Genomic DNA, 23,362 nt, shown 5'->3' on the forward strand with positions numbered 1-23,362 from the left:
CGGTGTGGACTTCACCAGTAGGCAAAGGACGTTTAGTTACTTTTAGACTAACAAGAATAGAAAAAAAATGTCTGTACAGAGTTTGAGGAGCGTCCATAATCATTATGATTTGGACACAATTGTGGGGTTCTACCTCTGTTCTAAGGCTAAGTCCTTCAAATCACATAATACTCATATCAATGCATCAGGAGTCAGGACACCAAATGACTGGAGCTGCAAGCAATCACTGCTAGCTGGAACAGAAGTAAAAACACCAAGAGAAAGCTCTGTACCAGGAGTCTCAAGATCAATCTTAGCGTTGAGCACCTGCATCAACACTCACTACATACTACTCTTTTAACGTTTGAATTAATTGATCTTGGGCATTTCCTAAAATGGACTGGATAAAGTCAAGGTGCTTGGCAGATTCCACAGACCTTATCCGAATATGGTATAATTTTGTTTTGATTATGTCTGTGTTAAAACACTAATTTACAATAGAGTTAGTTCACGTCGTTTTAAATCAACATTGAATAGCCTTTAATCCTTGCTATTTGACGGCTGCAATCCTGTTCAGCAGGTTTTAGCAGCAGATGTATCGAAATATCTGGGGCATGTGGTGCATTTTTCTAACAAATCATTCCAATAAGGAACACAGCTCACATTAATAGTGCGTTCAGGGAGCCAGAAATAGGGGAAGTTCCGAGTCTGACAGGCGTTCAGGTGTATTCTTCCACTCGGAGGTGGGAGCTTCTCAGTTGCTCAAGAACATTCCATTAGTAGCTTACTGCTGGCGAGAGAAGTACAAACTAGAGGCATAATATTCCGAATAACTGAAAGCAACACAGGATACGTCTGTCACCATGTTGCAGCTAATGTTCCTTTTCTGTTCATTCCAGATTTCCTCGACTGTGAAATCAGGTAATGCTTATTTTACATAGACTATTTAGCCTGAATATTGCAGTTGCCGATTGCAGTGTGTCGTACACTATTTGTTTCGGATCATCTTCTGAAGTAAAAAATTGTAAGCTAGTGACATTAAGGGAAGTTTTGTTGTGGGATGTTTTACGGGCCAGAACGACCGCCCGTATTCCGCTGTGTGGGCGACGAGGCAGCGCACCTGTGTCGTATTTGTTAATGGGGTAATGGATATATGGGGTTTGTCTTTGTTGATCGGGAGAGAGAGGGATAAGGGAGTGGAGTGGTTGTGCGGGGGCTCAGCGTTTTTTCAAAAACTTTTTTGTGTGTGTGAAGGAGTTGATAAAAAATAGAGGCTATACATAAATCTCTACTGGCGGTTGTGCATAATCTGAACTGTGACTGAGTCTGAATATAGATTGTTTTGGGAGAATGGAGAGTGAGGAGAAAAAAAAGTTGAGGAGGGGAAATGGAGGCAGATTCCAGCGCGGGGTAGAAATGAAGGGGCGACAACAAGAACACGGGAGGATGGGGGAATTGAGGGTAGACTGGTGCGAAGGAGAGTTGTAGAAGATGAGTATAAGGTGGTTATGAAGTTCAAGGATGGACATGATATTCAGGCTGTGTCTCTCTGCGTTAACTACGGCGCTTAAGAAATCAGTTGGGGAGGTTGAATTGGCACAAGTACTGCACGATGGTAGGCTTTTGATTAAGTGTAAGGATGTTGGACAACGAGATAAGGCTATGCGATTAACGACAATTTGCAAAAAAGAGGTGTATGAGATAAAGAGGTTTGGTGCACACAGGAAGGTAAGGGGTGTGATCTCTGGAATTCCTCTTGGTGAAAAGTTGGAGGAGTTGAAAAAGAACATCAAAGAAGGAAATATCGTCGCCTGCAGATGGTCCTGCCATGAGTATGATAAATGTGGGAGTGAGGTAATAAAGGGTAGTAACTGTGGGGGAGGCCACACTGCAGCATATGGTGGCTGCCCTGTAAGGAAAAGGGCTGTGGTAGTGCAACAGGTGAGAGCAGAAAAGCTAACATATGCTCAGGCAATCAAAGTGGTTGATACAGAAAACAAAGCAAGAGAAACAACAAAGCCAGTGAATAAGGAATGTGAAGGAATCAGTACAGAGAAACTGGTTCTGTTCATAGCTTATGTAACAAACTGTGCTGAACAAGTCAGCTCAAAGAGAGATAAGGTCAAGATGATTATGAAAGCTGCAGGATTATTTCTGAATGTCAAGGAATTGACTTTTGAAAAGGTATGGGTTGGCTTACCTCAGTGTGAAGGGGTTGAGTCAGCATCTCAAGCCATGTTAGCAATTCTGCAGTGGAATGCCAGAAGCCTCATTGCCAATGGATACGAATTTAAAGGCTTTATTGAGAGAATGCCTGTTAGACTAAATGTTATTTGCATTCAGGAAACCTGGCTTAAGGGGGGTTTAGATTTAGTTATAAAAGGATACACACGTTTAAGGAGGGATAGGCAAGGTGGGAATGGTGGAGGGTGCGCTATATTTGTGAAAGAGGGCTTGCAAATTAGAGAGTTTAGGAGAGGAGATGAGTGGGAGTTTATTGCAATTGAGATATGGAGTAAAGAAGGGAGTATTAAGGTGATAAAGTTTTATAATCCTTGTAAGCAGTTGGAGGTTGAGCATTTGGAAGAAGTATGGGGAGGATTAAACGGGAAGGTGATTTGGTGTGGAGATTTTAATGCGCACAGTACAGCTTGGGGATTTAAAGATGATAGTAATGGGAGAGTTATTGAGGAATTTATTGAAGAGAGAGTACTAGTTTGCCTAAATGATGGAACAGGTACAATAATAGATGTATCTAAAGGTGTAGAATCAGTGGTAGACATCACACTAGCATCTAAAGCGATAGCTAATAAGTGTAAATGGGAGGTGCTGAGAGGAAGTACGATAGGTAGTGACCATTACCCAATATAGATCCACACTGACATGGAAATGATTAATGAAAGCATTAGTAGGGAGGGTAGGTGGAAGATGAAAGAAGCTGATTGGGAGATGTTTCAGGAAATTAGTGAGAATGGGATGTTATCTATCAAAAATGATCAGGATGTTGAGGACTTGTGTAGGATAGTAAGTAACACTATAATATATGCAGCAAGTGAGGCCATCCCGAAGTCCAAGCCAGGCATGCGTAGTAAGATTGCTCCTTGGTGGACACTAGAGTGTAAGGAAGCCATTAGGAGCAGAAATAGAGCTTTTAGAATTCTGGAAAAAAAAACACATCATTTTCAAAACTTAGTTGAATATAAGAGGAGTCAGTCAATAGTGAGGCGAATTGTAAGGAAAAGTAAAAAAAGAGTACTGGATAAATTCCATTGGCAGGTCTACCCCTATAGAAAGAGTTTGGGGAATGATTAGGAGGATGAGAGGGTGTGGTAGAAGCTATGGGTACCCAGTGATGCAAGATGGTGATAGTATAGTGAAGAAGTGAGCGAAAAGCAAAGCTGATAGCCAAAGTTTTAGTGAAGGTGCACATCTCAGAAAATCTTAGCCAAGTGGAGAAGGAGGGAAGGGCAGAGACTGTGGCTAGGTATTCTATTTTTTTTCTGAGCACACATTTCAGCACTCTGAGCAGTTCGCAACCACGCGACCTGCCGAAAATGACCACGAGCCTGCGTTAGCCATAGGGGATTCAAAGAGATGACAGCAAATGCATCAATATGTCTACAAGGTTGATATTCATCAATATCCTTTATAATGGCTGGACTTTGGGAACATTTTAATGATGGTGTTTTACCAGTGAGTTTAGTTGAACTGAAATGATCTTTGGTTGAACTTCAATAAGGTTTAGGGAGGTTATGACTGGTTCACTGGTTATGACTGAAAATGATATATATATATATATGTATATATCATTTTCAAATATAAATATTAGGGATGCACGATAATATCGGCACGACATCAAAAATGAGATTTGGACATGTTGGACTAGCGCTTAGCTTATAAAATCCTCAACGATGATTTTGTAAGGTTTCTGCTTGACACCTTTGCTTCCCTACAACAGCATACAGATTGAAAACCCTTTGAGCAGATGAGTGCTGATGCCTTCTGTGTATATTTGGATGTATTTACAAATTACAGCCAGAGACAAACTGAGATGCTGACCGCCTGCTGCAAGTCTGAGATCTTCTGACCCTATACAACCAGGCCAGGAACACACTGACAAAGGAGATCAGAGTAGCAAAGAGGAGCTACTCTGAAAAGCTTAAAAACAGGTTCTCATCCAATGATCCTGCGTCAGTGTGGAGAGGCCTGCAGGACATCACCAACTACAGGAAACCGTCCCCCCACACTGCAGAGAACCCTCAACTAGCAGACGATCTGAATGAGTTTTACTGCAGGTTTGATCACCCCACATCCACACCCCGCTCCAACTCAGACTTCACCCAACAAACTGCACCCCCTGCTATCACCTCCCCTCTCCCTCCTAACTCCCCCCCGGCACTGACGGTCTGTGAAGAAGTTGTGTGTCAGCTCTTTCAGAAACAGAAGATCAGGAAGGCTCCAGGCCCAGACGGTGTGTCACCCTCCTGTCTAAAAGTCTGTGCTGACCAGCTGGCCCCCATCTTCACACGGATCTTCAACAGATCTCTGGAGCTGTGTGAAAGTCCCCTCCTGCTTCAAGCGCTCCACCATCATCCCGGTTCCCAAGAAACCCTCCATCACTGGACTAAATGACTACAGGCCCGTCGCCCTGACGTCTCAAGTCCTTCGAGAGACTGGTGTTGTCCCACCTGAAGGTCATCACTGGCCCCCTGCTGGACCCTCTGCAGTTTGCCTACCGGGCTAATAGGTCAGTGGAAGATGCAGTAAACATGGGACTGCACTACATCCTGCAACACCTCGACTCCCCAGGGACGTATGCAAGGATGCTATTTGTGGACTTCAGCTCGGCGTTCAACACCATCATGCCAGAAGTCCTCCTCACCAAACTCACCCAGCTCACTGTGCCCGCCACCACCTGTCAGTGGATTACGAACTTCCTGACAGATAGGAAGCAGCAGGTGAGGCTGGGTGAAATTACATCCAGCACCCGGACAGTCAGCACTGGTGCCCCCCAGGGATGTGTGCTCTCCCCACTGCTCTTTTCTCTGTACACGAATGACTGCACCTCAGGAGACCCATCTGTCCTGCTCCTGAAATTTGCAGACGACACAACAATCATCGGCCTCATCCGAGATGGAGATGAGTCTGCATACAGGAGGGAAGTTGAACATCTGGCCCTGTGGTGCAGTCGCTACAACCTGGAGTTGAACTCGCTCAAAACTGTGGAGATGATAGTGGACTTCAGGAGGAGCCCCCCATCACTGCCCCCCCCTCACCATACTGAACAGCACTGTGTCTGCTGTGGAATCCTTCACGTTTCTGGGTTCCACAATCTCCCAGAACCTGAAGTGGGAGCCAAACATCAATACAGTCCTCAAAAAGGCCCAGCAGAGGATGTACTTCCTGCGCCAGCTCAGGAGCTGCAACCTGCCTCAGGAGCTGCTGATCCAGTTTTACACTGCAGTCATTGAGTCTGTTCTCTGCTCATCCATCACTGTCTGGTTTGGTTCGGCCACTAAACTAGACAGGAACAGATTACAACGGACAGTCAGGTCTGCAGAAAGGATTATTGGTGCCGACCTGCCCACCATCCAGGACCTGTACACATCCAGAGCCGGGAAACAGGCAGGGAAAATCATTGCAGACCCCTCACACCCTGGACATAATCTGTTCCAGCTCCTCCCCTCTGGCAGGCGCTACAGAACTATGTACACAAAAACCACCAGACACAGGAACAGTTTTTTCCCCCTTGCCGTCACTCTAATGAACAGTTGACAGATCATTATATTTTATTATTATATTATATATTATATTTATTTATTATCCTAAACTGTTGCATGCATATTTTTCAGTTTAAGTACATCGAGAGCAATTAAACCCAGGAAAAATTCCTTGTATGTGGAAATGTACTTGGCCAATAAAGATGATTCTGATTCTGATTCTGATAACACGCTAGCAATAATTAATAAACATGCTGATGGACTCTGTGTTTGCGGATGTAGTCAAGAGACTATAGATCATGTAGTAGAGCAGTGTCCAATGTATCATCGGCCGAGAAAGATACTTTGTAGTCTCCTGCAACAAGAAAAAGTTGTACTGAAGTTACATACTACAAAGGAACTCTGGAGATATTTGTTTTTATTTTTCATTTTCTGAAAGAAACACGTTTATTTTATAGGATTTAGTGGTTTCAGATCCAGAAGGTGGCGGTAATGCACACCATAAGTTGCTTGCCAACCGCCATAAAAATCAAAAAAGAAGAAGACGACAAAGAGCCTTTGCTGTCATGGAGCAATAGGAGGGTGGTATATCTAGACTTAATTTGATGTTTCAATTACGGTTATTTGTAGTGTGGATAAAATATAAGTTCCCTATCGCAGCTGGACTGCGATATAACGGAAGGGACATGGCGTAGTCATGGGACCAATCGAAGCACTATTCACTCACGCCGGAAGGCCGAGATACGTCCGATCGCTCTCCTGAGCCCGCCCCCTCAGGAGCCCTTAAATAGGGATGACGCAGACGTATCTGTCTCTTCAGAAACTTTGCTTCGAAGTAGAAGTTTGACTTTGTGTGCTTTCTACTCTTTCGAGTTGGTGAGTTATTCGGGAGTGCTACAAGTTCGACTTACTACTAAGAAAGTCAAGTCGCTATCCTAGCTAGTTAGCTGGCTAAGTCCCTGACTAGCTTCCTGCTACCCAACGTTTTCAGTTGTGATAGTGTTCTCTTGCTAACTTTCTTTGAATTTCAGATAATGTCCAGGCAGGCTTACCCCGACTGTGGGCACGCCAAAGACAAGGGTGACCACCACCGCCGTGGCGTGGTCTGCCTTGGCAGGACCCACGCGGAGGCGGCACTCAGTGGCGACGACCCGGCCTGCGACATCTGCGCTGGAATGACGCTAGCGCGGGCCACCAAGCGTCTAGCGTATTGGGAATGCTCAGACGCCAGGAAGGCGACGCCAGCACCGTCGGGGGAGATTCCCCCTGTAGGGCTGCGTGTTCCTTCGGCCCCGGGCAGCGTGGTGTCAGGCAACCGCTTTGTAGATACAGCCACACCCGCTAGCCTCTCCCCGTCACCCTCACCCGCACGCCTGGTGGCCGCGGACCACGAGACGGTGGAGCTACCCCCTGGGTACGAAAACCAGCCTGTGTCAGAGCTGGACTTCAGCCTAGACAACGAGAGTCTGCTCGACTTCTCGGACGAGGAGGAGATGCAGCTGGAAGTGGATGTGAAGCAAATTGACTATGAGCAGGTTAGTTCCCGACCTATTCAACTCAAAGCCCAGCCTGGCAGGCTACACGGAGAGTTGGCGCGCATGTGCTGCTTCGCCATGGGTACTAAAAACAATCACAGTGGGTTACACGCTGCAGTTCGCCGGCCCCCCTCCGAAATTCAGAGGGGTGGTCCAATCAGTGGTGCCGCGGGGACAGTCTCATTTCCTACGAAAAGAAATAGACTCCCTGCTCCGAAAAGAAGCAATAAGTGTGGTGCCTCCCGAGGAGGCAGACACAGGCTTCTAGAGCAGATACTTCTTAGTCCCCAAAAAGGACGGAAGCTATCGGCCAATATTAGATCTGCGTGTGCTGAACAGAGCGCTCATGCCGTTAAAGTTCAGAATGCTGACTCCCCGCCGGCTATTTCAGTTCATAAGGCTAAACGATTGGTTCATTATGATAGATCTAAAGGCACAGAGGGTTTTCACAAAGTGCGTGGAAGCAGCCATCGCTCCGTTGCGACAGCAGGGGCTACATCTGTTATCTGAACGATTGGCTACTTTGTGCTCGTTCAAGAGCAGCAGTGGTACAAGACTGCCATCTAGTGGTGGCACACTTGCACCGCCTCGACTTTGTGATAAACAAGGAAAAAAGCGTTCTGCGCCCAGGCCAAACCGCGCATTTCCTAGGCATGACTCTAGACTCCACCTCGGGGGGTCTCTTCTTCCTGGGCCTTATTGAAAGGAGTCTCAGTGGAAGAAAGCTGCAAGCTGGAGTTCTCGCCACACTTTCATAAGATTCTATATGTTAGATGTGGCCGAACCTAGTTTCTTACAAGGTGTTCTACAGGCAGGCGATCTCTGAATCACCGGAGCCTGAGAATGGTTAAGTGATGTATGTGTTCATCAGCGCCTATGTGTTACGATGCGAATGAACCAATCTATGCGTTTTTCTACGGGCAGGGGATCGGTGATCCCCTTAGCCTATGTACAAAGAAAATGCCCTGTAATGTTCACCACCAGCTGCTGTATGAACCTCTAGGAGGGCAAAAGCAAAATAAAGTTGGTGTGTGTGTTGGCTGCCACTGTATTATCACACGTGAGGATATACGGTCCCTTCCGTTATATCGCAGTCCAGCTGCGATAGGGAACGTCTCGGTTACTTACGTAACCTCGGTTCCCTAAGCAGGGACCAGATATAACGAGAGTTGCGTGTACAGTGTTTGCTCTTGGATTAGGTTTTCTACGCTCAGTTTCTTTTCCAAGACAGATACGTTTGCGTCATCCCCATTTAAGGGCTCCTGAGGGGGCGGGCTCAAGAGAGCGATTGGACGGCGTGAGTGAATAGTGCTTCGATTGGTCCCATGACTACGTCATGTCCCTTCCGTTATATCTGGTCCCTGCTTAGGGAACCGAGGTTACGCAAGTAACCGAGACGATTTTCTACATGTCTATTATTAGTCAATACGTGATGAAATGTAACTATTTATCCTCAATCCCTTTCCCACCGGTGGGGAAATATTTTCTTGTTGTCAATATGCCTTCAAAGCTCTGCGAGTTAAAGAACACCCACAGAAACCTTGAACCCTTTACTTTTCAAATATATACAGTTCAAAACTAAAATATAAATAAGCACCTTGTAAGGAGAATAGAACTGATCTCTTGAACATTTCAGTCTCTGAGTGAGGTTTCAGCTCCTAACAACCTGCTCATTAGCAAATGACAGCTATTCATATGATAAGGGAATGGTAATGGTAATAAAATTAACCCGAGGCTTCGGAGCTTGTGTCCGAAAGTGAAGCACTTCCAGACAGAGTGCGTATCGAGGCTTGTACCGTTTTGCCGAAATGACGAATCAAGTGCCGAAGTGACGTCTGAAGCCTCATTTGAATCAAGTGCTTCACAAAGTGGTTTGTTCGTTCACTTTTGGCGGGACGCTTTGACTATACGATGTCCCAATTCCCATCTTGTATTCGTGGTTGTTGTTGTCAGTGGTTGGAGATTTAGTGATAGTTGGAGATTTAGCGGTAGTTAGAGATTTAGATTGTTTGGTGTTGTTAGTAGTATAGATTATTTGAGATAGAGTTATGGAGCCAGTTAGGAAGAGAAAGCCCTTGATCCAGTTGCACAAAGCACTTTCGCCCCCCTTTCAGTGCCCTGCACTTTCACTGACCAGTTGTCAGTGAAAGCACTCTCACTACCCTTGGTTTTACAAAAGTACTGACCAGTATTCTAAAAGCACTTTAACTACCCTCTGTTCATACAGCATACAGAAGAGAGTACAGATAATTAGCAGGCGTTTTTATCCAAAGCATCGGGTTAAAATTCGCTTTGCCCAGGATTTGAAACTGAGTTGTCCGTGCTTTCAGGAGACGTCGTTAACCGCTGTGCCACCATACAACACTTCAATCCATAGGTCAAACTATTATTACAAGAAAGAATAGAAAAATAAAGCCTTTATTGTCGTTGTATTCGCAAGAGATAAATTTGAATTAATGGAGGTACGTTTTTTTCACCATACGTTTGTGTGCATGTTATTTAAGCAGGCTTTGCGCACCACAACAAATTGAACAAATTCACTGTCCCGAGAAAATGTTTTCTACACCGTATTTTTATTGACCAGCAGGTGTCACTAGAGTCGCTCTCTAGTGACACCTGCTGGTCAATAAAAATACGGTGTAGAAAAGATTTTCGAGTAGTGAACCTTTTTTCAACACGTCTGGCTGGAAAGCTTCGAAGGTTCATGAAGCTTTATTTCGCCATCACTACATGAAACCAGTGGGATGTGCTCTTATAGTGCTGGGAACGCCGGCCCTAGACAGGCCCTACTGCACATGTAATCAATCAGTCTAATACTCCATCTCTGATCTTGCCTAAATACCCCCCCCCCTGCTATTTTCAAATCATCCCTCAGCTTGGCATCCATTTTACATACTGTGGGGAAAATAAGTATTTGAACCCCTGCCGATTTCGCATGTTTGGCCACTTGCAAAGAAATGTGTGATCTATTATTGTAATAGTAGGTGTATTTTAACAGTGAGAAGCAGAATATCAACAAAATAATCCAGAAAACTGCATTTTATAACATTTATGACTTAATTTGCATTTGATGCAGAAAATAAGTATTTGAACCCCTAGCCAAACATGACTTAGTTCTTGGTGGAATAACCCTTGTTGGCAAGCACAGACGTCAGACTTTTCTTGTAGTCGGTCACCAGGTTTACACAAATCTCAGGAGGGATTTTGGTCCACTCCTCTTTGCAGATCCTCTCCAAATCCTTAAGGTTGCGTTTTCAATGGGAGGGAATGAGGGAATGAGGTTCAAGCCCAATATTCAATGTTACATCGCCCCATCCATAGTTCCCTCGATGCAGTGGAGTCGTCCTGTACCCTTGGCGGGGAAACAGCCCCAAAGCATAATGTTTCCACCTCCATGCTTGACGGTGGGGATGGTGTTCTTGGGGTCATATTCAGCATTCTTCCCCCTCCAAACGCGGCAAGTCGAGTTGATGCCTAAGAGCTTGATTTTGGTCTCATCTGACCACATCCTGTCTCCCAATCCTCCTTAGAATCATTCAAGTGTTCATTGGCAAACTTCAGACGGCCCTGTACATGTGCTTCCTTGAGCAGGGGGACCTTGCGAGTGCTGCAGTACTTCAAACCATTACGGCTTAGTGTGTTGCCAATGGCTTTCTTGGTGACTGTGGTCCCAGCTGCCTTGAGATCATTCACAAGCTCCCCCTGTGTAGTTTTGGGGTTATTCTGCACCTTTCGGACGATCACCGATACCGCACGAGGGGATATCTTGCATGGAGCCCCAGACCTAGAGCGATTGACAGTTGTTTGGTGTTGCTTCCATTTACGAATAATCGCACCAATAGTTGCCTGCTTCTCATCAAGCTGCTTGCCGATGGTTTTGTAACCCATTCCAGCCTTGTGCAGGTCTACAATCTTATCTCCGACGTCCTTGGTCAACTCTTTGGTCTTGCCCATGGTGGTGAGGTTGAAGGTGTGAAGTATGATTCTTTGGACAGGTTTCTTTTATACACGTCACCAGTTGAGATCAGGTGTACCTTGTTAGGCCTAATGAGGACTAATCTGTGTGCTTCTTGGGCACATAACTAGTCATTGGGAGCCAGAATTCTTGCTGTTTGCTTGGGGGTTCAAATACTTATTTTCTGCATCAAATACAAATAAAGTCATGAATGTTATAAAATGCAGTTTTCTGGATTTGTTTGTTGATATTCTATTTCTCACTGTTAAAATACACCTACCATTACAATTATAGATCACACATTTCTTTGCAAGTGGCCAAACTTGCGAAATCGGCAGGGGTTCAAATACTTATTTTCCCCACTGTATGTGTTAATTTAATTGAATTAATTTCATTGTTAATTTAATGCTCCCAAAATTGTGTCCCAGGAATTCTATCATCTAAGATTGTCTATATACAGTTAGTTAACTGGTCGATATTCAGTGTTTCCTACAAGATCAGGATCTATTCATTAGAGCACAGAGTAGGTCTACATTATCATGTATCATGTATTATCAAGGAGGTGTCAGGTTTTATGGAAATCATATCTCACTAAACTAAACACTAAACTTTTAAATATTCATGTGCATACTTACTTTCACAGGCTCTCATTCTCTGTGGACTCTTTCAACTTTGATCAAAGGAGACACCCCGTTTCCACAGTTCAGTTCGGTGGTGATGCTGGATGACATCCAGGTGGCCTACTATGATTCAAATGAGAACAACCTGATCTACAGACAATTTAAGTCAGAACATGAAGATGAAGAGCAAAAAGATGCAAGCTTTATGTTTGAACACATACAAAGCACCATGAAAGAATTATTCTATGCACACCAGTTCAACCGTACACATGGTAAGTCTGGTGCCTCCTCAAGTGCCATTTATTCAGCACTATCACTGGTTATTGCAGTGTAGGTATGGGATGGGGTTCATTGCTTTGAAACAGGAATGTATATAAGGTGACCAGGTGTTTACATGTCCTTTGAGTCACTTGGGTCAGTATCACCAAGAGTGTAGAAATCCTACCAGTGAAACACAAGTCCACTATCTCACACAACAAATAATACATTTGAAATGTTGAAAATGTCTTAAACTTCCATTAGGCTGTAACATTAGTTCAATGTATTTATATTCAGCTAGCATTATACTGAGATTGCTAAATAAAAATTTGCTACATCTACAAAGTTTGTGTTAACATACAAAGTTTGCCTTGATAGCAGTATTGGTCCTATACATGACTGGATGAAGTCATCAATTCTACAGTTTAGTCAATCTGTGCACCTTGTGCATCTATTACAAACAACAGAGCCTACCACTGAGATCTGAACTGAACTATACAGTACAACTATTGTAGTCTCATAACTCATACAGTCAGCATCACTTGTTGAACTAGTATATGCCACTTGAGATAATAGAAATGTGGCGAATATAAGGCCGTAATTATTGACATCTACTTCTTCTTTTGTAAACATTAGAAAAACAGCCCCTCCCTACGATAATCGACTACTCAATACTGGACCAATTTTGATCGCTTTTGTCTTTACTAAACATTTGACTCAAAATGAGTGAAAATAGGCCCCAGGTTTTCTGCTAAAAAATTCCTTTTCATTTGTACATTACCCCTATTCCATTTGCTCCCTCTCTTCGCTGGGAAACTGTCAAATGTAACGTTGTAAAATCGCTGCCTGCCATTCTGCTCTCTCGCTTTGAATGAATGGAATGTTGACGTTGAACAATTCAATGGTTGAGAAAATCAAACGCAGAGTGATTACTAGCGGTGAAGAGTCCAAGTGGGGTTGTTCCAGGATAGCCTCACTCATGGAATGCCCAGAAGTGAATAAATTGATCACACAAATGTATCCAAGTAGTTGGTTAGCCAGGCTGGCGCTGGTACTGCCTACTCTGTGCATCTTATGTCATTGGTTAATGTAATGCTCAGTTCAAAGGGAAACATCATTAATTTGTGTTACCCCTGCAACAAAATTTTTGTTTGGCATCACATCAGATAGATGGCTAACATTGGCTAGATTTCTTAGAAACAAAGCACTTTCTACATTTCTTGTAGTTTTTAAATAACCCAGTGGTGTCAGATATTGATGTTTACCTGGCCAAACTTTACTTCAGATATTTAGTATTATTGTTGGTTCCATTAGGAATAAAATGTCAGACATCTCATCTTTATGTTCATATTTAATATTCATTTTTAAAACTAACTGAAAACAACAGTGGGTAATATTGACAATATTTGCTGTATATAGCGGCCATTGTACGACCATTTCAGTGGAGGTACTCATTTTTTTTTCTGTCAAAGGAGTACATACTCTGCAGAGATTGGCTGGTTGTGAGCTACTTGATGATGACACCCCTGGTCCACTCCGACTATTCAATGCGTTCAACGGAGTGAAAGACTCAGTGTTGCAATTCAATGTGAAACAGAAGACTCTTCAGGCTGAAGGTGTCTGGCAGATAGAGTGGAGCCAAAGCACACAAGAATATAATGAGTGGATGTTCACACATTTTTACAGCCCAATCTGCATTAAAGTCCTGAAGAACTGCCTCCACATGAAGAAAAATCATGTGATGAGAAAAGGTAAGATAGTTGTCTCTTGTGTTTATTAAATAAGATCCTTTTTTCTCTAGAGCAGGGGTTTTCAACCGGGGGTCCATGGCCCCCTGGTGGTCCGCGACGGCATTGCAGGGGGTCCACGACATGAGCATGTTGATCAGTTAATCATTGATTTTTTTTTTTTTATAAATTCGCTTTGATATTTCAACACATTTCCAGATTACACTGATAAGTGCTACAGGCGGAATATGTGCACGGGGGAGGGGGCGTGGCAGCGGCTAGCGATATACCCTGATAATTTATCATATTTAAATGTACCCTGATAATTTCACATATTTAAGTGTTATAGGCAGAATATCTGTGCAGGGGGAGGGGGCGTGGCGGTGGTGGTTACAAGCACGCACGCGTGTGCAGGCACATCAGTGGGCCGTGAATTACTTTCTAGTCAGAATGGTGGTCCCTGGGACAAAACCAGTTGAAAACCCCTGCTCTAGAGAGTAGGATTACTTGTATTAACAACTACGTTTCATCCTCTGCAGTGAAGCCCAGAGTCAGGCTCCTCCAGAAGACACTCCCAGACTCTGGAGGGGCCAAAGTGACCTGCCTGGCCACTGGTGTCTACCCCCGTCACATCAACCTGACCCTGCTCAGAGACGGACAACCTGTGTCTGACCACCAGATCACTGGGGGGGAGCTGCTACCTAATGGAGATGGAACTTACCAGATGAGGAAGAGCCTGGAGGTCAGCGCAGAGGAACTAGGAGTGAAACACCTTTACTCCTGTACAGTCGAACACCTCAGCCTGGACAACAAGCTAGATGTCAAACCAGGTAATTGTCAGAAGAGCTATTTATCTTGTATGCGTCCTCTACCTATGGAAGTTCTCATGTAGTGATATTCCATGGCCACGTATTTTCTTTAAGTTCAGATGAAAATGTTTTCATTATTCATTTCTATTTGTAGATCTTGATCCAGGTGTAGGCACTGTGTCTATAGTGATTCCTGTTGTAGTGCTTGGAGTTGCACTTCTGTGTATGGTTGGAGCTGTGGTCTTCATGCGCCGTAGAAGACGCAGGTAAAACAGAAAGATACAGGAGAACAACAGATCTCCTAATTGGTTTCCAGTTTTGTGTTATGGTGAATCAAAGACACCAAAGTCTATTATTATTATCTATTTTTATATTAAAAATGATCTAGTCAGTGACTGTCATTGTTGTCTAATTAAATTGGGCAAAGTTACTGATTTAGGGATGACACAGTTTCTCCTCTAATATCTCCATCACTGTGTGTTTCAGCTCCACCCTCTGATTATGGTCCGGCCCAGAGCTTTTGGACTTTGGAACTGTAGATTCTGTCTACGAGGTGTTAGATTTCATTGAATTCAATTTACTGAAGCTTCATCATATTATTTAGTAAACACCAATGGCCCACAATCGGAGCCACCGAATCTGTCCCCTGATCCCTAGGTGTCTTGGCGCCAGAGCCTTTAGGTCTGGTTCCTGTCTTTTGTTTGAAGCCAGCCAGAGCATCAAGCTTGTTTCCTGGCCTTTTGTAAGCCAGCTAGGAACATAAGGTTGATTGCTGAACCATGTGTGGGATATGCCGGAGCCAGGCATACTTAGCATCTATTCAATATAATTAAATTAGGGTCAGAACTCTAACCAGGTTAACTAGCAGTCAAACCCCTTTATACTGATACCTCCTATATTGACCCCCAGACACACCCTTCCCCTCCCATACCTCATGTCATTGTTTATATGTTAATTGTACATTATAAGAGACGTGACTCTGTAATGACTTCGAAATAATTCTCTCGGATACCGTGATATTCAAGTTTATTGTTATGACGCGATGGAATAAACTCTTTCTAACGCTGAACTACTTTCCCGAGTTCCTGACTATCTGCAAAACTAGGATCTTTCAGAGGTAATGACTATTCTGTGATGTTAAGAATTGTATCGTGATTTTGATCTTGCTAATCAATATTCTTGTCTTTACCCATATCCTGTTCAGTTTCATATTTTGATATTTTTTAGGCTTAGGAAGTTTTTGTTGTAAAATCTCACATAAATTCTATGCCTTATAAATATGACCATCAACATGGTTTATTGTATGTTTCGGAAATGTTAGTTTCGGAAAAAAAGTCTGAAGACCTGTTGTCTGTATGCAGGGGCGTTTGGTCCATAAGTGCGATTTGGGCGACGCACTGCCAAACGGGCCAAATCTGTCCGATTCTACCACTAGACCATCTGATCTGCCTCTCAATGTCATTGTCCTATCAGGCTAAAGTTGTGCTTCAAATGGTCCGCCTCCTATTTGGGGCGATTTTGGGCAAAATGAAAATCAGCCCCAGACCTCTCTCATAGACTCTCATGTTAAATCAATTGTTTCCACAAAACAAGGCTCTCAATGCAATCTCGATGGCTTCCGGTAGGGCTCGCCCCACCGTGCTTTCATCATACGTACTGCGTATAAGGACGTCGTATGGCTTTCATCAAGTCACATTCTGTCAAGATGGCTAACGTCTATGAAAGAAACTCCTTTTAGTCAGCGTACTAATGAAGATAAATTGACAACAAAACAATTAGGACCTATTAGGGAAATCCTACACCAAGAATTGGTATGAAAGAAAATCGTGGCTAGCATGCTGTGAACGCGTTCTGTATTTCTATTAATAGTGTTTAATTTTATACCATATATTATGTAGCCTGATGATGTCATACTCATAATTCTAGTCAGAATATGAGTCTGATACCGCTCCAATGGGCTGTGATTATGGGGCGTGTTTCAACCGAACCAGGAAAAAAAATGCCTCTTCGCTCAATTGGATATATCTAGAACCAATCAGAGCAACGTAGTATGACCATAACGTAGACCATGGGGCCAGCTGATACATTAAACTTTTACCGGATCCCGTAGGAAGGACGGCAAAAACATATTTTCGATCGACAAATGCCTTGATCGCGTTTCTCTGTTCCTCTTTCAAAATGAATGTGCTGTCAATGTCTTCTAAAACAGACTCGAATCACCATATTTCAGCTCTCCAACGGCAGCCATGTTTGTTGAAAACGAATTCACCCCAAAAGCTCTTTGGTGACGTGGTTGACTACGTTACGGTTGATCATCTGTCCATCATCGTATAAAGCCCGCCTTGACAATTTGATTGGTACGGCAATGTCTGTCCGCAGATAATTTCTCCTCAATGGAGTAATGCCAGACCGAACTTCCCAACCAAAAAATGTGTGGGCGGGGCTAAGTTCGGCCTGGTATCCAGGCTATATATTATGAGACCCAGTCTTGGATTTTAGTCAGTTAATGAAACAGGTTTTACTCTTGAAACAATGGCGGCCACCAATGTGAGACAGAGCCTGAGTTCCACACTCACTCACAGCGCTTCACCTAAGATTATCTGATTTATCCATTGAAGGATTTGCTCTTAAATGCTCTCTGAGAAACATGCCCGTATTAAGACTTCATGGTGCCCCTGGGCAACAGTGACTCTTGTGCCCACCTACCCCCACCCCGCAGAACACAAACCATACCTATCCACCGGGGTGTATTGGTCCTTGAGTAAAAATACTTTCTTACTGTACTCAAGTATTATTTCTGAGTAGGCCTATGGAGTTAGATTTGTTTCATAATTCACAAACAAACGAAACGCGATTCAAACAAACGAAAGCCGAGTCACAAACAAACTAAACGCGATTCAAACGAACGAAACGCGATTCACAAATGTGATTTGTGATTCTCAAACAAACGAAACGCGATTCACAAATGTATTTCATGATTCACAAATGTATTTTGTGATTCACAAATAAATGACCCCATGACATTTGTTTGCAACCTGACGAACACGAGCTACAAATCCCTGCATTCGTCTGTGTGGATTTTTGGAACTTTCCTAACGCGTTTAGATTCACAAATGCATTTTTTCTAAAAGATATTCTCTGCAGCCTATCAGATCTCTTCCAATTTTAGCCAATCACATTATAGTGTCTATGTGGACTACAAACCACCCGTCATGGTTATGAACATTGTCCGAGATCACGAGCAATGGCATCTGTTAGCTGCCCACTAAATGTTAGTGAAATATAGCTTGTTAATCTTATTTAACCGATTATCATACATGGTTACATGGCTGGTAAGTTTAGACAGACAAACACCCAGATCAGGGATAAACAGGGACGACTTCTCACCACCAAAGAAGAACAACATCGAAGGTGGACAGAACACTTTAAGGAGCTGCTCAACAGACAGCCCCCTGCCCAAAAGGTAGAGATCCCACCAGCCACACACACGCTGGACATCAACTGTGGCCCCCCAACAAGATCTGAGGTGAGGAAGGCCATCAAGGAATTGCGACGTGGCAAAGCAGCAGGGCCAGATGACATCCCATCAGAGGCTCTACAAGCAGATCTCGACACCTCAACCACCATGCTCCACCAGCTAATAAAGACCATATGGTTGGAAGAAGGAAACATACCAACAGACTGGAAGGACGGGCTCATTGCTGTCATACCAAAGAAAGGAAACCTCAGGGATTGCAACAGCTACCGAGGGATCATGTTGCTATCAACACCAGGCAAAGTGTTCAGCCGCATCATCTTGGAGAGACTTCGTAAGGGGGTTGATGATGAACTGAGAGAAAACCAAGCTGGTTTCAGGAACAAAAGATCGTGCACCGACCAAATTGCTAGCCTCAGGATCATCATTGAGCAGTCTATAGAATGGCGAACACCTGTTCATGTCAATTTCATAGACTTTGCAAAGGCATTTGACAGTGTAGACCGTGAAATGCTATGGAAACTCATGGCACACTATGGAATCCCCACAAAGTATACCAACATCATCAAGAACATGTACTGGGACATGCAATGCAACGTACTCTTCCAGGGATGCGCACAAGAAAAATTCAAAGTACTCACTGGCGTGAAACAGGGCTGCCTGCTTTCCCCTTTCCTCTTCCTTCTGTGCATTGACTGGATCATGGTACAATCAACCCACAATAAAAAGACTGGCATCCAGTGGAGTCTAACAGAACATCTGGAGGACCTCGACTTTGCGGATGACATCGCACTACTCTCCCATAGCCACCAACAGATGCAGGACAAATCCGAACTGCTAGAAAAAACAGCAGCTGGACTTGGACTCAAAATAAATGGTCCAAAAACCAAAGTAATGCGGATAAACACCAAGAACACGGACCCAATAACCATCGGGGACCAGACGCTGGAAGATGTCGACAAATTCACCTACCTGGGAAGTGTGATAGCTGTTGATGGTGGGACAGAGGATGACGTGAAGACAAGAATTGGGAAAGCAAGAACAGCATTTAACATCTTAAACAAAATTTGGAAAAGTAAAAACATCTCCCTCAAGACGAAGCTTCAAATCTTCAACTCCAACATCAAAACCGTGCTGCTCTATGGCTCCGAAACCTGGAGAACTACCACCAACATCACAAACAAACTACAAACCTTCATAAACCACTGTCTAAGACGCATCCTTGGAGTCTTCTGGCCAAACACAATAAGCAACATCAACCTATGGGAATGCACAAAACAAGAAACAGTAGATATACAGCTGTTAAGGAGAAAATGGAGCTGGATTGGACACACACTACGAAGAAACACAACAGCAATAACAAAACAGGCACTGACATGGAACCCACAAGGCAAACGGGGTAGAGGACGACCCAAAAACACCTGGAGAAGGAGCACAGAGCAGGAATTCAAGAAGAAGGGGCTGACGTGGAAACAGCTGGAGAGGATGGCTCAGGACAGACGAGGGTGGAAACAATTCATCAATGGCCTATGTTCCGAGAGGAATACAAAGGCTTAACTAACTAACTAATACATGGTTGAATATTCTTGAGAATGGCAGGATCCATGTTTAGTCATTTTAAGTGTTTCCTAGGCTAACGTTTAGCAAGCTAGGCCTTGCTAACATGGATAGAGCTACGCTTGCTGCATATGTTTGCTCTCTCGCCACATCTTACATGGTTAAATTGTGTGGCATGTCAACATAATAAAATTATGTGGCAGTAGCTTGGTAGTTAAGCATTGGTAGCTAGTAATAGGTAATTTCATGCCCAGTGTAAATTATAGCAGACATCTGAATGCTGGGATGGTCCATTCATTCGAATTTAGGCTAATATTCCGTAGAATTCTGAAGTGTGTCTGTGCACTGTGTATTTATTACCTTCCCATAGCCTGTCTCACCCTAGTATTGGCGGTATTGGCGGCATTAGGTTTGGTAGGGGCCATAGTTACAGCCCTAACTATGCTTTCTGCTGCTCGGCTCTCTGGCATTGGGGAAATATTCCTAGCTAGGGTTTGCACAAGAACATGTGCTGCTGCCTCCACTTGACTTGACAGCCCCTGTTTTGGAAAAAAAAATCGTTTTACTGATATGTTCACTAAAGTCCCATGTAAGATGTTACCTGGCTAGAAAGCAAACATATTCAGCAAGCGTAGCTCTATCCATGTTAGCAAGGCCAATGTTATGTTAGACATTGACTAGCTAGCTTGCTAAACGTTAGCCTATGGAACACTTAAAATGACTAAACATGGATCCTGCCATTCTCAAGAATATTCAACCACGTATGATAATCGGTTTAATAAGATTAACAAGCTATATTTCACTAACATTTGGTGAGCAGCTACCAGATGCCATTGCTCGTGATCTCGGACAATGTTCATAACCATGACGGGTGGTTTGTAGTCCACATAGACACTATAATGTGATTGGCTAAAATTGGAAGAGATCTGATAGGCTGCAGAGAATATCTTTTAGAAAAAATGCATTTGTGAATCTAAACGCGTTAGGAAAGTTCCAAAAATCCACACAGACGAATGCAGGGATTTGTAACTCGTGTTCGTCAGGTTGCAAACAAATGTCATGGGGTCATTTATTTGTGAATCACAAAATACATTTGTGAATCATGAAATACATTTGTGAATCGCGTTTCGTTCGTTTGAATCGCGTTTTGTTTGTTTGTGACTCGCGTTTCGTTTGTTTGAATCGCGTTTCGTTTGTTTGTGAATTATGAAACAAATCTAACTCCATATAGGCCTATCTTTACTTTACTTGATTGTTTTTTTATACATACTTTTTGCTTAATACTGCTCCACTACATTTTCCATACATTGATGTTACATGTAACTATGTAAGGAATAATGCACTGGGAGCAAGTCAGTTATAAGAAAATAAACGTTCGACAGGGGGATGCTACGTTTAACCCCCTGAAGTGCGGTTATTTTCCATAATTCACTTGCTTATATCACAGCAAACTTGCCAAAGTAATTAATGCATATGCTGTAAATTATGTTTAATGTGAACTTATGTTATTAGAAATCATAACTTAATACAGTGCAGAACTATTGTTTTATCTTTTGTTGACCTTAATGAAATATCATTACTAAACAGGTATATTATTCGTCTAAATCATAAGAAAGTTTATACTTTTACTTTTGGTACTTAAGTAGGATATACAGACTTAAATCTGCTATAATCTACACAGAAAAGGAGAACATGAGCACATGTACAAAACAAATCAAGCTTTATTTATTTAATTGAACTTGCCCAAAAACAAGTCAGAAGCCTACCAAGTAGCCTACGTCTTTCAACCAGTAGGCTATATGGCGACATTAATAGCACTTTCTTAACAATGCATAGTATAGGCTAGTTATCAATCTTCATTGCAATTATAGCACACCAAACAATGAAATCTGACATTACAAAAAGGAATCCAACGTTGGATTCAGTTATCATTAAACCAACTTACAGCACCGCAAATAAGCATTGCAGTTCACAAAGCTTTCCAAAACTTAAATAGCTAACAAGAAGTGATGGCGGCTATCAAAAACATCGGCGAGGTTATGCATTTAGTAACACACACGTACACTGTTCAAACCTTTGCAAGCGCAGTGAGTCTACTAACGAACTATCATTTCAGAACCGTTGGGAGCAGACAGCACACACACACTTTGCCTTCTGAAAAACACAGATTTACACTGTTCAAACCGTTGCAAGCGCATTTTTTTTTTTAAAGTGGCCGCATTTCTACACTCCTTATCTTTTTTCAACTGTCGTTTTGCATTACCGCTAAATTGCTGTCGCTTCATCTTGATCGTTCTGTTGGTGCCTCTTTCGCTGAGTTTGTGCATTGTGTTTGGAACGTCAAATTGTGCTGACGTGGGGTCAGAATGAAAAAAAAAAATATTTTTTAAAATAAAAAATACATCGGTTGCTTGGTGCCCCTGGAGTCTTGGTGCCCCTGGGCAGTTGCCCAGTTGCCCATATGGTTAATCCGGCCATGCTGAGAAACAGGGGTGTCACCCTATATTCAATAGACCTTGGAGACAAGGCACCTTGATTTGACTTGGGGGAAGGGAGTGAGACCACTTGTCACACCTCACTCCTCGGGATAATCTCTCTTCTCTAACCAGAAATGATTACATTCTAACTTAAGTTCCAAATAAAAGTAACAATAACAACTAGGTATAAGATACATTGAATTATTGACTATGGCATCTCCTTATTAACTATAAATCTCAAATGCCGGTTCCTTCACTATACTACTGTCACTTTTCATAGGTTTCACAGTGTGAATGTTCACCACTTGAACTAACACTGAATTATTTTGCTTTTGTAAGCCAATACTTTCAAGATAAATCAATAAATATTGTTGGTTATGACTTATATGTTGCCCCCTTCTTTATGTTGTTACTGGAAATATCATGTGTCCTGTTAAGCTATTTTACATCATACAACATTTGAGTAATGTGAATAATGAATAAGTGGGATCATTTATTGTGGAGCCACATCATTTTTGCTTATGAAGGCTCCTGGATGCAACTTTCTTCCATAGCTTTCCACCTGTAACTATAGCTACTTTATGTAGCTAGAGGAGGCATCTTTCTGTTGTGTGCTGCCATCTAGTGGACAAAAAGGTATTGCTGTATAAGTTAATCCGCTAACACCAAATTGATACAATTGTCTTGCTTAATGTACCTACTGAAATACCCCCCTCTGAGAATTGAAAAATATAATAATTTTCTATTTAACTGTTATTTGACTGTGTAGGCTACCGGCCATTTTTATATTAGCCTAGATAATTGATAATAGGCTACATTAGGAATAGCGTATACATTGTATACATATACAACTTAACTTGGTGGAAATGTTGAGACGAAGTCTTGTCTTTTAATATGAACTAGCTTATGGTTTGAAGTTTCGGATGCAAGGTCGACCCAGCATTGGGTTGGTCCTAATTACACAGCAGCTGGGTTAAAGTACAAACGATTTGGTTGGGTTAGGTGTTCTGAAGCAATATGGTTCTCCTGTTTTACTCTGACCTTAATGCTTGATAGAAATCAGTTTGTGGTGAGCTTGCATATGTGTCAGACAAACCTGTTGTGACTTATGTGTTATTTATTCTAACTGAAGTGAAATAAATTACTGATACTAAAAGAAACTCAAGGTAACAATGTGCATGGACATTTTTGAGTAGAATGGAAGCAAAAATAAAGATGTTAGAATATCTTAAATTAAATGAAGTAATTTG

General features: G+C 42.8%; 1 protein-coding gene across 1 annotated transcript; it reads left to right on the forward strand.

Annotated features, from left to right (window-relative positions):
• Positions 1–6,733: 6,733 nt before the first annotated feature.
• On the forward strand, positions 6,734–15,102 carry LOC122131149 (major histocompatibility complex class I-related gene protein-like). The gene is made up of 6 exons (XM_042706063.1): positions 6,734–7,316; positions 11,872–12,081; positions 13,540–13,818; positions 14,334–14,624; positions 14,758–14,869; positions 15,090–15,102. Exons 1-6 carry the CDS (start codon positions 6,734–6,736, stop codon positions 15,100–15,102), a joined length of 1,488 nt encoding a protein of 495 aa, XP_042561997.1.
• Positions 15,103–23,362: the final 8,260 nt, after the last annotated feature.

Source organism: Clupea harengus, unplaced genomic scaffold (assembly GCF_900700415.2).
Source record: "Clupea harengus unplaced genomic scaffold, Ch_v2.0.2, whole genome shotgun sequence".
In the NCBI taxonomy this organism is placed as follows: Eukaryota; Metazoa; Chordata; class Actinopteri; order Clupeiformes; family Clupeidae; genus Clupea; species Clupea harengus.

Bases quoted from the DNA above. Each gene is read 5' to 3' on its own strand.
- LOC122131149 (XM_042706063.1), top strand. From the start codon at position 6,734: ATGTCCAGGCAGGCTTACCCCGACTGTGGGCACGCCAAAGACAAGGGT. The intron at 12,082-13,539 runs GTAAGTCTGGTG...TTTCTGTCAAAG, and splicing joins CCAGTTCAACCGTACACATG to GAGTACATACTCTGCAGAGA. The intron at 14,625-14,757 runs GTAATTGTCAGA...TTCTATTTGTAG, and splicing joins CAAGCTAGATGTCAAACCAG to ATCTTGATCCAGGTGTAGGC.